Source organism: Melitaea cinxia, chromosome 10 (assembly GCF_905220565.1).
Source record: "Melitaea cinxia chromosome 10, ilMelCinx1.1, whole genome shotgun sequence".
NCBI lineage: Eukaryota > Metazoa > Arthropoda > Insecta > Lepidoptera > Nymphalidae > Melitaea > Melitaea cinxia.
Window position 1 is genome coordinate 3,236,193 of NC_059403.1, and position 17,938 is coordinate 3,254,130.

At 36.5% G+C, this 17,938-nt stretch overlaps 1 protein-coding gene across 1 annotated transcript in view; it reads right to left on the bottom strand.

Moving 5' to 3' along the window:
- Positions 1–4,594: 4,594 nt before the first annotated feature.
- Positions 4,595–17,938, bottom strand: part of LOC123657170 — a 61,410-nt gene continuing 48,066 nt past the window's right edge. Inside the window, exons 3-7 of the mRNA XM_045592745.1 lie at positions 9,045–9,200; positions 7,796–7,948; positions 6,505–6,644; positions 5,865–6,081; positions 4,595–4,732 (exon numbers count right to left, since the gene is read on the bottom strand). Coding sequence (XP_045448701.1) covers positions 4,595–4,732; positions 5,865–6,081; positions 6,505–6,644; positions 7,796–7,948; positions 9,045–9,200 — 804 coding nt within the window. The remainder of the gene's footprint in view (positions 4,733–5,864; positions 6,082–6,504; positions 6,645–7,795; positions 7,949–9,044; positions 9,201–17,938) is intronic.

Consider the following 17,938-nt stretch of genomic DNA (forward strand, 5'->3'; position numbering starts at 1 on the left):
ATTGTATATTGAACATTTCCTTGGTCTCTGCGCAACTTATAATACTTAGTCGTCAATCGTCCGGCTACAAGCAGCCTTAGTTAACTTGTACAATATATTTATTACATAGTTATTTAAAACAATGTCAGCGACTCGTTAAGTATATAGTTTTTCCTACTATCAGATCTAGTTTATTATTTAATTAAAATAATTAACTAACGATATCTAATTTTAATCTGTCGCGAACGAAATGCTTAAAATTATAAGTTCTAATCAGACCATTCTTCAATCAAAACACGAGGATGTTTTAGGCCATGAAATTCCCAACTAGCGTAAAATATTTTATAATTATAAGCTACAGGCGAGTAAGAATAGGATAAGCGACGTCGCGAGCATTACGTGGAAGCACATATTTTTTTGATAAACAGATTACAATAATTTTGTCCTATGCCACATGGTAAACAAAATTTAAAGATTGGTGCATTAGTTCTTAAATTAAAATAAGTTTCGTAATGAGCATATTGATTTTTTAAGAAATTCTATGCTGGTACAGGTGTAATTCCAGTGAAAATTGTGTTCAAGACAGTCGAAGCGAAGGTGTAGATAAAATTTTTCCTATAAAAGGCTTATACCATTCTATAAATAAGCAATTTTTGTAAAAATACTTTCGATAAATGTGTGATATTCAAAATTTCAGAGTCGAATTAAGTTAGGTTTATAGTGTGACGACTCTATAAAATTTAATATTTGTTCGGTGATGATTCAGATAAAAGATTTATAGATCCAAAATACGCTTATTTGACCCTGAATACTATTTGGCGTCTGCTGGTAGACAAATATAAAACTTCAAACCCTGTCACCAGTTATGTGCGCTTGATATTAATAATATATAATACATATTGAAATTTCTTTGATGTGATAAAAGCTAAAAGCAAGAGACAGATAACGAAAATTTAATGTAATTTTAACATGGCAAAGATGTAAAGACGTATGGTGACGCTCTATGTACACAACACTGTTACACAAGCCAGTTAGTCTAAACGAAGCTCATAATTTTCCTTAACATCTATTTACGTGGGTATTTTGATTTACAGTTCGTGTTTCTTTTTTCAAAATTAACCTTAGTAACACACACTTAATATTAGCCGACCACACCGACATAACCTACTCACGTAAAATATTTTTTAACTGTATTGTGGTAGGAAATACCTACTTCGAAATATTTTCATGAAAATTTAACGTTGTTATCTTACTTAAAAATACAGATTTCACTTGTGAAAAAGTGATACGAAAGCTTATACTTTATAAGTTAATATTAAACAAAATAATGTTGGTAACTTACTGTACTGTACTGTGGAGGAATTGAATTAGACAAACAGAAAACGCTTTATGAATGTGAGAAGTGGTCCTCTTTATCTGTATAAATATATATAAAAAAAGAAAACGATGATAGACCTAATTTATCATAATTATATGTATTACCAAAATACCAAGATAGGGTAATTGAAAAAATCTTTGAAAATAAGTAAACAATGAGAATAACAATATTATGTTTATATATCTGTGGCATTTGGATCTCTAGGATTATTTTTGTAATATAGGGTATTTTTAAAGAGTGTTACATACAGGTGTGATAATATCATTAATGCAAACAAAAAAGAATATATTGTTGGAAATATATAGAAGATTGATTTGGATTAAAATCATAAACTTAAAAAAAATATAGTCACGAAGAACCGATAGGTATACAATATTGACAAAATCTTAGACATGAAAACAGTTCACACAAACACAAGGAAGCGTTAAAAGTTAAAACAAGCTAATTATCGAGTCTTATGCCAAAAATAATCAATAAGTAATTGACAATTCTTAGATTTAAATAATCCAAAACAACTACACATCTGATTACGAAGTTATAATTGACGAAACTAATCAAAATGTTTTACCACACGAATATTTCATTGATTTATAGGAATTTTAAAATCAAAGATATACCATGGAACCATTATTGTCGCGTTCGTTCGAATTTGATTCTTCCGCTCGTTTTATAGAGAAGTGTCCAATGAGCATCTAGAATTCTAGACGATGACAGTTCCATGACAGCTCTGTAGATAAGTGTAAACACTCGTTTCAAAGTGTTCCATCATAAGTATGTACTAGCTAAATCTGCTGATATACATTTAAGTATCCACTACTAAAGGTGCAAATATTTCTAAAATATATAATATATTAAGTATATAAACAGTATTTGACTATACGGTGCCATATACAATGCACACTTATTGTTCAATTATATTGCTAATACGAATTATTTTTTAATAAAAAAAAAAATATATTGAATAATTTCAATCAAATCTGTCATAATTCGTTTTATCTTTTGTAAAACGTATAAAAACTTAAATTTTTAACAGACTTCAAAAAAGGAAAAAAAAGGTTCTCAATTCCACAGTGTTTTTGTCACTTTTAAAGTTTTTTTTATAAAGAATAGTATTTTAATAAAATTCAAATGTACTTGAGTTTTTCAATACCAATTTCTACGTAGTTACAAATTACTATTACAAAGTATGTAAAACACATCAGATGAAAAGGGGGACATCCATTAATTACGTGAGCTCAGAATGGGCGAGGGGTTCAATGAAATCTCACCAAATCTCATTTAAACCGAGGGGGGATAATCGAAAATCTTACATCAACTTCAAAAAATATAAAATATAACACATATTTAAAAAAAAATGCTGAGTGTTCATTTTGCCCGCTAAAATAAATCTCATGGCTATTAAAATCAGTTAGTTCTTGCTTTGAATTTCATTTAATTTAAATAAATGAACTATAGTATACGTAAACAGTTCATTATTTTCCGTCAATCTCAACTATATTCAAGGTCAATCTCACATAAGGAGAGATTCCAGGCAAATCTCACTAAATCTCACGTAATTAATGGATGCCATAAGTAAATATTTGTTCTTTTTTATTTTTATATTGACTACAAACCAGACCTTACAAATTACGTTACATTAAATTAAATTATTATTTTTTTTATAATTATTGTTTAGACTGCGATGATGTGTCACTTGAATTAAAATCAGTGCTAGAGTCCTAAAGATTCACGAACGCTATAATATTAATAAATATACATTTTTCATATTAGTAATATAATTACAACGTATATTAATGTACATTCTAGTAAATTACTGGATTCCCTTACAAATCGTAACGTTTCTGTCAAACAGTATCACTCACTATACATCGATTAATTTATTAGCTAATTTTAAATAATTATATACATATATATGTATATTGGTGTTTCGTAGTTCAGGCGCCAAGTAGAAATAAATTATTTTTCTTCTCTATAATCAACTTTCTATTATAGGTAGGTACTTAGTAAATATATCTAATGCAAGAAAATATACGTCAATTCCATTTAAATAGGTTCGCGTTCTTTATATGAATATTTTATACTCACTATCATAAAATTAGATGTGTTCGATATTTTTTTAATAGAATTAGAACTGTAAGAAATTTTTGTAACTTTTATAAATTTTAGAAAATATTATAGCAGTCAAATTTAGATATATCGGCGTTTTTTGGATTTCAACAGATGACAGGTTTGATTTCCTGTGTTTAAACTTTAAGAGCTGGATTTGTATTCCAAGAAAGATTATACAAGGAATAATTTAATAACGTAACGAAAATAGACTATGTGTATGAGCTATTTATTAACGGTAATCTGGAAACAAGTGGGTACAACTTAACGATAGTATCATATTTTTCTTGTTTTCAATTTTCTCATTTTTATTTTAAAGGCTTACAGGTAAATTATTAGGTACAAGTAGGGAAATATTAATATAATATTTAGGTAATTTAATTTCTTCTAAACGACATAATATAAAATTTCTAATTTTTTTTTATAAAATAAATATATGTTTTTTAAATATATTCAATATTATATACAAAACACTTGGCGAATGAACTACTTTCGTTTGTTTCACGTAATTAATTAAATAAAAAAAAAAAACGCACATACGCCATAACACTTTATACATCAGTTAACAATCATTATTGTCAGTTATATATCTAGTTATATCCTTTATATTAAATATAAATTCGCACTAGTACAGGCAGTTTTAAAACAATTATGTTTATACCATATATTAAATATTGAATCACGACAAGGTGCGGTTTTTGACGAAAATCAGACAAGCATTTAGTTTCAATGCATTAATCGTTTCGGTTCGAATGATATATTTTATATAATTCTACTAATTTTATAAGTGAATAACCACAGAGTTAAGTAAAACCGCACCTCGTAGCGTCTAACAGACGTCGGCGTTGAGACGGATGGAACTAGCACATTCAGTATTAAAACTCTACGGATTTACAAACAACGCTTATATTACGACACGATTACTATAAATTATCAACTACAATATCCGTCGCACTACGAACTAGGGAGCTCAAACACTCGTTGCAAAACGCAGTCGAAATAATCGTAACTTATAAATAATAATATCAAACGTGCAAATCGATATCGCTGTCAGTCGACGCCGTCACGCGAGATCGTCGCCCGACCGAGTGTCGGTTCGTATAAAAAGTATTGCGAGTGTTTATTGCTTGGTTAGGAGCGCAACTGCGCGGGGCTGAGCACGAGCTCGCCGTCGGCCGCGCCCGCGAACGACACGGTGCGCGGCGGCGGCCGCTTGCCGCCGGGCGGCGCGGACGGGCCCGCCGCCGGCTGCGGCGGGGGCGGCTTCGGCTGGGGGCTCGCCTGGAATTATCAACTCGTTTCAGCCTGTCATATCCCACTGCTGGGCGTAGGCCTCATTCCCTATGCAGGAGAAGGATCTTAATACACCACGCTGCTCCAATGCGGGTTAGCGGATATATTCCCTACTATGAGTAACGATCTGTTACACCTTGGTTTAATTCGCAGTTAATGCTGACGCCGCTATTTTAATTCCTTTTAAATATTCCATTTTCCATGCGGTCGAGTCAGTTGCCGTTTACCATCCAGCGCGTCACTACCTATATATTTTATCCAGAAAAGAAAAGTGAGGTGTTTTAGGGACAGTTACTGTTAGTGTTTGGACGATATAATAAACTATATCAATATTCAAAAAACTTGTGTTTTTAAAGACTACCGGGAGGTGCCGCGTAACAGATCGCTATCAGGTGTACACGATAACAACCGGGACCGACGGCTTAACGTGCTCTCCGAGGCACGGTGGGGAGACCCACAAGGACTGCACAAACACTCAGACCACGGTAAACATCTGTATTGCCAATACAAATGTTTGTCATGTGCGGGGATCGAATCCGCAACCGCCAGCGCAATAGCCACAAACTATTGCTGTCACCGTTGCGCCAACGCGTCGTCAATTTCGCGAATTATCAATTAATGACGAAAATTTAATTTGAGCCTTTGACTCAATTTGCACTGACCCTACGTTCTGCTTCTAGGGTTGAGTTCCATTTTCATTTCGAGTTTGGGGGTAAACATACTTACACTTAAAAAGAATATAAGGGCCGTGGTATGAAAAAATTTGATCGCATCGAGTGGCATGTTACAGAGCGCTTAGCCGGTTATGCAAGACTTATGTATCATAGTACCCATATGAATAGCAAACGTCAATTTACGCTTTCGTTTAAAGTTTTCTTTAACTATTCTCTGTGTGCAATTCTTGCAGGAACCCCGCACTAACGCCAACCGTTTAATATCCAGACCACTATCTATACTTTTTTTATACAGACTTACTATCAATCGAAACCTCGTTATAATGATTATAACATTTTATACAGTGTATTCAAATAGTTTCCGAGTGTTTTTATTCAAAGTGATGAAACACCCTTAGTAGTTATAATATGAATGTAAGTATATGTAATCTTACCGGCTGCACATGCACCGTTTGCGGTTGTAGATGTGTAGTGGTCGCGCTGGCCGTGCGGTACCTTCGGAGACGCTCGTCTTCCTCTCCGCTGGAGAGGCTCGACACGTCGCAGGAGGACGTGTCGAGGCGCCTCGCGGGCGAGCACTGCGCCGGGCCGGCTCGCGCGCTCCCGCACCTCGCCAGTGGCATCTCTTCGCCTTCCACGCAACCGGACAGTCTGGAGTATATTGCATGATTATAGTGAAAACTCAATGTTATTGCAAGTTCCAAACCAAGCCTACAGTTGAGACTCATCGCTGTCATCGTATGAATCTATCAAGATACTCACTGATACAGTGATCACAGCAACTGGCTGTGTCGGATTTGTTTTTGGAACATTCTGTTGTATTTTTTCGGACCCTATTGGATTCGTTCCTATTCGGAAACGTTGCGTGTTAATTTTTCAACTTTTGAAGGAAAATCTGGATGTAACAGCAATGAAATAAAATAAGTGGTCGTTTTGTCTGGACACAAATAACTTTTTTTGTATAATTCCTTTCAATATTTTTCTATAAACCTATCATAGGATAATGTTTCATTATTTTCATAATAGGTCGATTACATTACAGGTAAGGTATAATTAAGAAGTTTAAATATGCACCTTCTGCTCTCCTTGTGGTTGGTCCTTCGTCTGCAGCAAGGCTTGGCAAATATACAGAACATAATACGTAGCAAGCAGCACGCAAGGCCCGCCACGATGAGTGATGGACCCACGAGTCGAAGTGCAGGTGTCTTGAAACCCTGGAAAATCAAACACAATAATTGTGTTTGCAGGCAAACGAAGAAAAACCGCCTTCAATTATATCGACAAGTATAAATACAACGTAGGTAGACAAAAAAATTGTCGAGTAAATACGCATTATCAAAGATTACTCCAAAAGTTGTAATCAGATCTTGATGAAATTTAAATATGACTACATGATGAATATCGGCTTTCGATTAAATTAAAAATCATCAAAATCGGTATACTCAGTAAAAAGCTATGCGGATTTTAGAGAATTTCCCTCGATTTCTCTGGGTTTCCATCATCAGTTCCTGGTTTCCTTATCATGGTACCACACTTAGGAAATTTCCTTTTCAACAAAAAAAGAATTATCAAAATCGGTTCATAAACGACGAAGTTATCCCCGAATATACATAAAAAATGAGCATATTCGGCCTGTGCATTTCAAAGAAATGCACAGGCCGAAGACGGGCAGCAGCGTCTTCGGTGCGACAAAGCCAGTACTGCGGTCACCAACCCGCCTGCCCAGCGTGGTGACTATGGGCAAAACACATGATTTCACGTTATTTTTGGCGTAAACTTGTGGAGGCCTATGTCCAGCAGTGGACTGTATAGGCTGTAATGATGATGATGATGATACATAAAAAATATATACAGTCGAATTGAGTAACCTCTTCCTTTTTTGAAGTCGGTTAAATAAGAAATTATTGCACTAAGGTCGTGTACATTTTATAGGTCTTAAAATTTAGACTAAATATTTCAGAACGCATGTTATCCAATTCCTTTATTATAACATACCTATTGTAAATATCTGCTGTTGGCAAAAGGTCATCTCTATTATTAAGGCCTGCAATTGGAGCTTAATTCACCACACAGTTATATTTGGAATAAATGGAATATTCTATTGCGAATGGGCATACATACAAGGCTTTGAATATCTAACGAGACATGCAATTCTTTTTATGATATTTTATTTCAACGCCAATCTCGTGATGTATGTACTTTCAAATAAGCATTTCTTGTCTTCAATGTTCAAAAATGCGTGTCTTGTCCAATTTGGATAAACCTTTTGAAAGGTGTTCAGTATTCTGTTGTTTTAATCAAGATTGCCCTCGACTTGGTTCAAGCGGGATTTCGCTTGTTTGGAAAAGATTATTTTAAAACAGACCTTGTCTCCAGTTCCGACGAAATACACAACGAGGCCAAGAGCGAGTATCGCGAGTCCAGCGTACAGGAGTCGTGCGACCCCCCAGGGCTCGCCGATCGCGCCCTCCCCCTCTCCCTCTGAGTCCGACGATGAACCGTATGATGCATCTCGGACCTGGAAAATTATGGAAATTATTTATTTCTGGTGCAAAATCATTCGCACAAAATTTCTCAGAGCATAGACCCACTCACAATAAGAAATTAAGTAATCTTTATAATCTATGTCGTTGTGGGACTGCCTTCCGTGCCTCAGAGACCACGTGAGGTTGTCGGTCCCGGTTGCTATCAAAGACACCTAAGACAAATCGTTATTCAAGCTTCAAAAATTCTCCTACATTTGTGGCTATTCAGCTCTTAAAAAGGTGAAATAGGGGTTGGAAGTTTGTACCGAAAGTCCGTAATTTTCATAGTAGGTACGTGAAAATTTAATTTTGAGCTACTGAATGAAAAAATATGAAAACGTATTTCAGTGTTTGTGGAAATGCTATCTATAAAGGAGTGAAATGGGGGTTAAAAGTTTGTATTTGCATACAAACTCGTCGATCGTGATTTTTGATAGTAAATTTATAAAATTTTGATGATGTGGAAATTATATTATTAAAGGGGATGAATTAGAGAGAGTTTGTACAGAAGCGTATGGATGTAGATGGATGACGTACAATGGAGTGAGATAACGGACGCTAAACGAAGTACTAACAATAGCGTTAAAATCCTTGAAAAATTTAATTTTGAATGCATATGTTTCGTGCGTTACCCATTGGAACAGACGACCGTGTGTGTATGTGTGTGTGTTATATCATCATCACGATGATCATTGGCCTCAGTCCGTCTATTGCAGACGATTAAACAGTATCAGACAGACACTGTCTCGCCTAGGACATTCTTCAGGAAAACGTAGAGTTGCCTAAGCTCTGCGCTACCCTCTTGACCTCACTGGCTAGGCTCATAGAAAGGACAAGTCGATACGTGTGGAGCCAGTTCAGCTGAAGAAGTCTTCGCATTTTAGAGCTATGCCACGAATGCTTGACGGAGACCCCATTCCGGGTTTCAAACGAAGTTTTCCTTCTCTAGGACCCTGATGATTTTGAACCAAGTTTATCCCTCGGTCGTCTTTTACGACCCCCACGGGAAGAAAGCGGGTGGTGCTATTCTACTCGGCCGATACCACATGGCGTGCTATATATGTATTTATAAACTGATCTGGTTCCTACCCGATTGGTTCGGTGCCACTTGCCGCGTGGGTCTCGCCTCGCGCCGGGGTGGTCGCCGAGCACGGAGCAGCGGCGGGCCGCGCCGCCCGCGCCGGCGCCGCCGCCGCCCACCGACAGCGCCGCCGCCTCCTGCCAGGCCGCCCGCCCAGCTGCGCACTGGAATTCAAATAACAAACGTTCATTATAAAATATACCTTATATTATTATTTTATTAGGTTGGCGTTGCACCCGCAACCTCTGATATTGCAGATGTCCATGGGGATGGGAAACATTTAATTTAATTCATATATATTCATTAACATATATATATATATATATACATGAATGTGAATTTATAGTCGCGTTACAAGCGTGGATAATATTAAGGATAAAAAAATGTCGGTAATTTACAGCGTAATTTCATTTATGATGATGCATTTTTTAATTCGCGTAGATCGTTTGTTGTATTATATATATATGTAAAATATGTTTTACATACACATAAGGTCATATGGTCGAGTGTAGGATACTTACGGCCTGTATTATAATTTGGTACTTATATTATTTTTGTATTAAACTATTTACTTTCTTATTTTCGACCGGTAGTTGGAACGCAATACCTTCTATATATGGGAGAGTGTATTTACCCAAGGGCTAAAAGGGCCATGGCCTGGAGGTCGGCATTCTAATAGGGGCGGGTCGAGCCGAGCGTTTTATATTTAATAATCTATCTATCTAATCTATTTATATAAAATAATCGTTTTTTAGCTTAGGTTGTCTGGAAGAAATCGCTCTTAGCGATAAGACAGCCTTTGTACACCTTTCTTTGCTTATATCACTTTTTTTGTAATGTTTCTTTGAAGTGTACAATAAAGAATATTTACTATTATTATTATCATTATTATTTCTATAATGGAGTTGTACGTAAAAAAAATGGAAGCCGAAATATAATGGGTTTTCATATATTGTTAGTTTCATCTAGTATTATTAAAATTATATTATGAATTATGCTATAAAAATAACAAGGAATAAAGCTTCCTATAAGAGTCAGCCGAAAAATATATCGACAAGTTTATTAATCAGTTATATTAATCGATTTATTTTACCGAGAAAATATTTTTTCCGAAAAGTCATATCCCGCTGCTTTTGCCATTTTCTCTTAATTTATGGGACGGTAAATTTTATTTACCCGGGGCGCTAAACTTCAAATACGCCACTGCTTCTATATGTATTCATATACTTACTTATGAAAGTTAAAAATATCTTTATTAGTATTTACAGTGCCATTAAGGGCTTTAAAGTAAGGGGAATCCCCCTTACTTTAATAATGTTTTAAAAGTATTCAATTCATGTCATAGTTTTACTGATTATAAGGTTTATGTTTATATATTTTTGACATACTGTATAATATGATAAGGAACAAATTCTTCATAATATTTACATTTTTCTAAACATAGTAATCGTAATTGTTTGTCATTTTGTTTTAAAATTAACCATTCTATGGTTCGTAATTAATATCTAACTCCAAATTACATATAAATAAAATCGAAGTCATATTTTTATTAATTGAAAAAATAAGAATAAAGTAGTCATTATTATTCATTAGCAGCTTTTTTAAATTATTATGTCTTCATTTAATGTGATAGGATGTCTGATAGAGATTGCTGATAGCAATAAGACCGGCTTTGCGCACTTAAATTATTATATATACCTATGTTTGTCTCGTTTCTATCTTATTATTCACTTTAAATGTACTGACTGCAATAAGGTTTCTATCTGTTTCTTATATTATAAAATGTCTGTAATTACATGTTGAAACATAATTTATAAACTAATTAGACACCAGGATCAAAACATTCATTCATATAATTCTATGAAAAATAAATTATTATCACTTTCCTATATTGTCGCTTTTCATCGTAAAAACAAGTCACGATTTCGATAAACAGGCAACGAGGACATATGGCCAATAAGCAGTGGATTTGAGACATTACTTGCCTATTGGCTTACGATAATATTTCATACTTATTTTTGTGGGTATTATAGAGTATATGTAGGAATGAGGAGGTCAGGCTGGTTAAGAACAATGTACCTAGGTTAACACAAGATAGTTATTAGTTGCCGCGCTGCGGTCTGCGCAGAGGATCATTGTGGTGAGAGTGATCCGGGGGTACCGTACAGTTTCTGGGGCTGCAGCTACTGTTGTAGCCGGCGACCCCCCGTAGGAGCTCGTGGTGGAGGTTACTCATACGTCTCGGGTAGGAGGGCTCTCGGTGAGAACCCCACGTTGGACAGGATCCTACGAGTGCGCCGGATGGGGCAATAAACGCTAATGCGGAGGTGGCGGGAGGATCTAGCGGAGCAGCCGTATGGCACACGTGTAACGACTGCCTTGCGCCCGGTCATTGAGCGGTGGATGCGCCGCAAACGCAAGCTCCTCACCTTCCGTCTGACGCAGGTTCTCACCGGACACGGCTGCTTTAGTGACTACTTGTATCGGACGGCCCACAGGGAGCCGATGACTGGATGTCACGATTGTAGCGCGGCGGTAGACTCGGCCCAGCACACCGAGGTGTGCCCGAGATGGGCGGCGATGCGTGGGTGCCGGATCCATCGTGTGGCAGAGGGAGAAACTCACAGCAGTTCCTAGGATTTGCAAGCTAGGTGTAGGTTTAAAGAGGCCCCCTTTGAGATGTATATCAAAACTCACCTTCACTGCTCGAGTTGCTCGCCCCGCCTAGTCAAATTATAGTATAGATAGATCGTAATATAATATCTAACAATTAATTCGTTTGCACAAATTAATTATTGAAAGTCTAGGTTAAGCTACTAGCAGGATACAACAAGTGCATCGTGCCAAGCCAGAGCCAAGACTGCCTTAGCCGAGCACCGATCGTTTTATACACGTCAGAATCGCGTAATAGAATGAGTGAGGGTAGGTGTCTATCGAACGATGTGCTCGGTGGCGTGATCGGTGCATCACAGTTTATAAATCTCTTGCTTAATTGCTTTCGACAGCACAGGTTCCGACATATATATCATGGGTAGCATAAGTTACTTTTTTATATTACTGTAGTTATTTTGATCTCTTTAAATAATAAGGTTTACCATTATGGACATTGATGTCAACATTGAAACTAATTTTTGTATTAAGCTGTTAATTAGCCCATTAGAGCACATGTGTTGTAACTAAACTAAAGTTCGGTCGAGTAAAATTTAGTTATATCGTGTTTTCCAGACTGAAAAACGGGATGGTTATTTGTTCAGATAAATGCATAAAAGAAGAGTGAGGTGTAGGGAATTTTTTTTACATACTGAAAACACAGTAAAGATTAAATTTTAGACGTAAAAAATTTAGAAAAAAATTGAAATAATTTAGTTAATAAACCTTTTCACACCAACACAAGTACTTATTTAAAAAAATATGTAAATTCAGAAATATTATACATACTTACATTTTTTTTATTATGACTCATTAAATTATTAATCTATATTCTATATATCTATCTATCTATATATATCTATAATATATATAAACGCGAAAGGTCATTCATCACGAAATCTCCGAAACTATAACATCTACAAACTTGAAATTTGGCAGGTAGGCTCCTTATAAAACGGAGGCATCCGCTAAGAACGGATTTTACGAAACTCGACCCCTAAGGGGGTGAAATGGGGGTTGCAAGTTTGTATGAACGTCTTATGATTTTGAAGTAAGAGACTTGAAATTTAAAATGTATGCTCTATAGATGATGAGAAGGTGTTCAAATAATATATCTTTAGAAATCAACTCCCTTTTGGGGTTGAATCGGGGGATGGTAGGTTGACTCACTCATCACGAAATCTCCGAAACTATAACACCTACAAACTTGAAATTTGGCAGGAAGGCTCCTTATAGAATGTAAACATCCGCTAAGAACGAATTTTACGAAATTCAACCCCTAAGGGGATAAAACGGGGGTTGGAAGTTTGTATGAAAGTCCCATGATTTTGAAGTAAGAGACTTGAAATTTAAAATGTATGCCTTATAGATAATGAGAAGGAGTCCAAATAATCTATCTTTAGAAATCAACTCCCTTTTGGGGTTGAATCGGGGGATGGTAGGTTGACTCACTCATCACGAAATCTCCGAAACTATAACACCTAAAAACTTGAAATTTGGCAGATAGGCTCCTTATAGGGCGTAAACATTCGCTAAGAACGGGTTTTACGAAATTCGACCCCTAGAGGGGTAAAACAGGGGTTGAAAGTTTGTATGAAAGTCCTATGTTTTTGAAGTAAACGACTTGAAATTTAAAATGTATGCTCCATAGATGGTGAGGAGGTCTCTAAACAATGTATCTTTAGAAATCAACTCCCTTTCGGGGTTAAAACGGGGATGGTACATTGACTCATTCATCACGAAATCTCTGAAACTATAACAACTACAAATTTGACGTTTGATAGGTAGGTTTCTTATAAAGCGTAAACATCCGCTAAGAACAAATTTTACGAAACTCGACCCCTAAGGGGATAAAACGGGGATTGGAAGTTTGTACGAAAGTCCTATGTTTTTGAAGTAAAAGACTTGAAATTTAAAGTGTATGCTCTATAGATGGTGAGGAGGTGTCTAAATAATGTATCTTTAGAAATCAACTCCTTTTTGGGGTTAAAACGGGGGTTCGTAGGTTGACTCACTCATCACGAAATCTCCGAAACTATAACACCTACAAACTTGAAATTTGGCAGGTAGGCTCCTTCTAAGACGTAGGCATCCGCTAAGAACGGATTTTACGAAACTCGACCCCTAAGAGGGTAAAACGGGGGTTGGAAGTTTGTATGAAAGTCCTATGTTTTTGAAGTAAGAGACTTTAAATTTAAAATGTATGCTCTATAGATGGTGAAAAGGTGTTCAAATAATGTAACTTTAGAAATCAACTTCTTTTTGGGGTTAAAACGGGGAATCGTAGGTTGACTCACTGATCACGAAATCTTCGAAACTATAACACCTACATACTTGAAATTTGACAAGTAGGTTTTGTATAGGACGTAAAAGATAAAACGGGGGCCGGAAGTTTGTATGAAAGGCCTATCTTTTTAAAGTAAGAGACGAAATTTAAAATGTATGCTCTATAGATGGTGAAAAGGAGTCCAAATAATGCATCGTAATCTATATATATATAAAAGAGAAAGGTCACTGACTCACACATCACGAGAACTCAAAAACCGCTGGATGGTCCATCCATCCAGGATGGACAAAGATGAAATTTAGCAGGGAGGTAGATTATAGTTAGTAAACGTCCGCTAAGAACGGATTTTTTGATATTCCACTGCTAAGGGCGTTTGATTGGGGTTGATAGTTTGTATGAAACATATACAGCAGCTATAAGTTCGCCTGCTAGGTTATTTATACTGCAGCCTGAAAATAAAACTAAAAATGTGGTGTAAAGAGAGGTTTGATACAAATAACTAATAAATTATACTAAATTGTGCCTTTTAAAAAATTACTCAGCGTGATAAGCATTTCAAGTGACTGAAATAAAAAAATAAGTTACTTAAACATCTTGATAGTAATGCATATCTTCATAACCACGCGAACGTAGTCGCGGGCAACAGTTAGTGTATTATAACAATAAGTCCCCAAAAGTGTATGTGATCGATTCCCTCAAAACTTACTGAACGGCTTTTCATGCGGTTTTACCAATGGAGAGAGGGCTTCAAGAGGAAGGTTTACGGAACGACTAAGCCGATTTTGATGAGATGCCGCGGGCACAGCTAGTAATTATATATAAATATATTGTTATATTGCGGAAAACCGGGATGTCTTGCGCGAACTCAGTGAGGCTTTGTCCAGCAGTGGACTGACTGACTGACTTGATATAACGCTTAAACAGATAGTCGATTATCTTAGTCGTCTCTTACGACACCCACGGGAAGATAGGGGGCGGCTATATATTTTATTACCGTAACAACACAGATATTTTATCCAAATGAAAGTCCAGTAATAAAATAAAAAATAAAAAATAAATAAAACAACTACCGCAGGTTAGCTGGAAGAGACTTCTTCTAGAGTTATCTCTACCGGCTTTCTACATATAAATTATATAATGTGTATAACGCCTGACTGAGCGCAGTAGTCAGTGGTCGTCGTCCGGGCTACATCTGACGCCTGTTAGCAATAGTTTTCATTCATTAGTTTTGTTTCATTGCATATTGGAAAATTACTAAAATCGGAAACATCGACATTTTTTTTATTGTCCGCTTAACTTAAACACGCCAATACGCGCCAACACGCCAACATGCCAAAACTCCAACACGCCAACACTCCAACATGCCAACACGTCAACACGCCAATACGTCAATGCGCCAACACGCCAACACGCCAACACTCCAACACGCCAACACACCAATACGCCAACACGCCAACACGCCAATACGCCAACACGCCAACATTCCAACACGCCAATGCGCCAACACTCCAACACGCCAACACTCCAACGCGCCAACACGCCAATACGTCAACACGCCTATGCGCCAACACGCCAACACGCCAATACGCCAACACGCCAATACGCCAACACGCCAATACGCCAACACGCCAATACGCCAATACGCCAATACGCCAACACGCCAACACGCCAACAGGTCAACACGCCAATACGCCAATGCGCCAACACGCCAATGTGCCAATACGCCAACACGCCAACAGTCCAACACGCCAACATGCCAACACGCCAACACGCCAACACGCCAATACGCCAACACGCCAACATGCCAACACGCCAATACGCCAACACGCCAACACGCCAATATGCTAACACGCCAACACACCAATGTGCCAATACGCCAACACGCCAACAGTCCAACACGCCAACATGCCAACACGCCAACACGCCAATACGCCAATGCGCCAACACGCCAACACGCCAATGTGCCAATACACCAACACGCCAACACGCCAACACGCCAATGCGCCAACACGCCAATGCGCCAACACGCCAACACGCCAACACGCCAATGTACCAATACGCCAACACGCCAACACGCAAATACGCCAAAACGACAGGACGCCAACAAAAATAACAAACCTGTTTAATAACGAACCGTTATTTATGATATTATATCTGTCCCGGTCCGGAAGAAGCCACTTCGCCATCTAAGGACATCGTGGCAAGTTTGCCGGGAAAACTTTGTGACACACTAATTTCAACGCGGGCAAAGCCGCGGGCACAGCTAGTAATTATATATAATTTTTACAACAGTTCAATCTATTCACATGACTGACGATGGTATGAACGTCACTGAAATATTTCGTTTCATTGACTTTAATAATCGCTTAATTTTTGCATTGAAATTTCTCAACAATACTAATTGTTGTTATTAACTACATCAAAGATAGTTAATTATCCAGGTTAAACTTTTCTGTGCGAGAAGTTGAGATAGACCTACCCCTTTAATTTCGCTAATGATCTCTACGTATATTTTGTTTCTATTTGACGAATAGAGTATAAGGATATTTAGTTTCATTCAATTTAACATTAAAGCTTAAACCATGAAATCATTACATTATTCAATTGAAATTAATTAATAATATGTGGTGAATGCTGTAAGTGCCTGTAAATGACCGGAATAAATTAATATTCACGAAGCTTTCCATTAGATTGTTCACTTAGATTCATTAATAATTTTATTACTAATTGAACGTATTTATTAATAACAATATAATTTAATCGAATGTGCATATTTATTTTAATATTTTTACCAAATCAGATATCATTTAAAATATTCTAAAATTTTAAAATTTGTATATATTACAAATTTCTAAAAAGTATCAACTTTGGGAAAATTGTTTCAATCGTGGCTTATCTAATTAAAATATTATTAGAGTAATATATTTAAAAAAAAACCTATTTCTACAATCTTAAAAGGTCTAATAAATACACACACGATTGTCTGTTCCTATGGTAAACAACATGATGCCTGTGTTATAGGCAACAGCCGACTGGTATAGCTAGTTTTTTTTTTATATATATATATAGATATACATAGAAAGTTGCCCTGTGGTCACCAACCCGCCTGCCCAGCATGGTGACTATAGGCAACACATGAGTTCACGCCATTTTCGGCGCGAACTTGTGGAGGCCTATGTCCAGCAGTGGACTGCGTTAGGTTGAACTGATGACTGATACATAGAAATAGAACAAATATAATTTTATGAATACAAATATTACACCCAGACTCAGGCGGGAATCGAACCCGTATCCCGCAGAGTAGTAAACGTAATGACGATTTAAAAGTATTTTTGTATCTTACTTACATTAGACAATTTTTGCTTGATTGAATTTCCTTCATATCTTCTCCGTTTTACGTGACGTTGAAGAAATAATCTGTACTAAATTGGCCTATAGGAAGTCATAAATCCAAAGGAATTAATGAATATAAAAACGATGATAACGTAAAACCGTGTCACGTGTTCGTTGAAAAGAAATACTGAATTTGGCAGTCTATTCTTATTGTCATGTCAATCAAATTTGAGACTCACTTCTAGTCAAAAGTGTTTGAATCAGTCTTTTTACTATACACCGTCGTTTTTGTAGCAATGATTTATATTTAGATAAAATTTCTAATACAAAGTTCGACGATTTGTCAAATAAGTTTATAACAAATAAACTCTTTTTAGTATAATTTGTTTTTTATTTATACACATTGTACCTAGTATGATGTCGTGTCTACTACGGAACATTAACATCTGACATCTACACCTATAACAAAACTCTAACTCGGTTATGTCTGTACGTAAAAGATATTTGTTTTTTTTTTATGTTGGTAGACACTGGGGCCAATGACGCCAAAATTGTTATTTTAGAAACTGTTTTCTCAGTTGTTTTGCTGGATACCCTAACTTAAAAATTGGTGCATATTTTATCTTAATACGC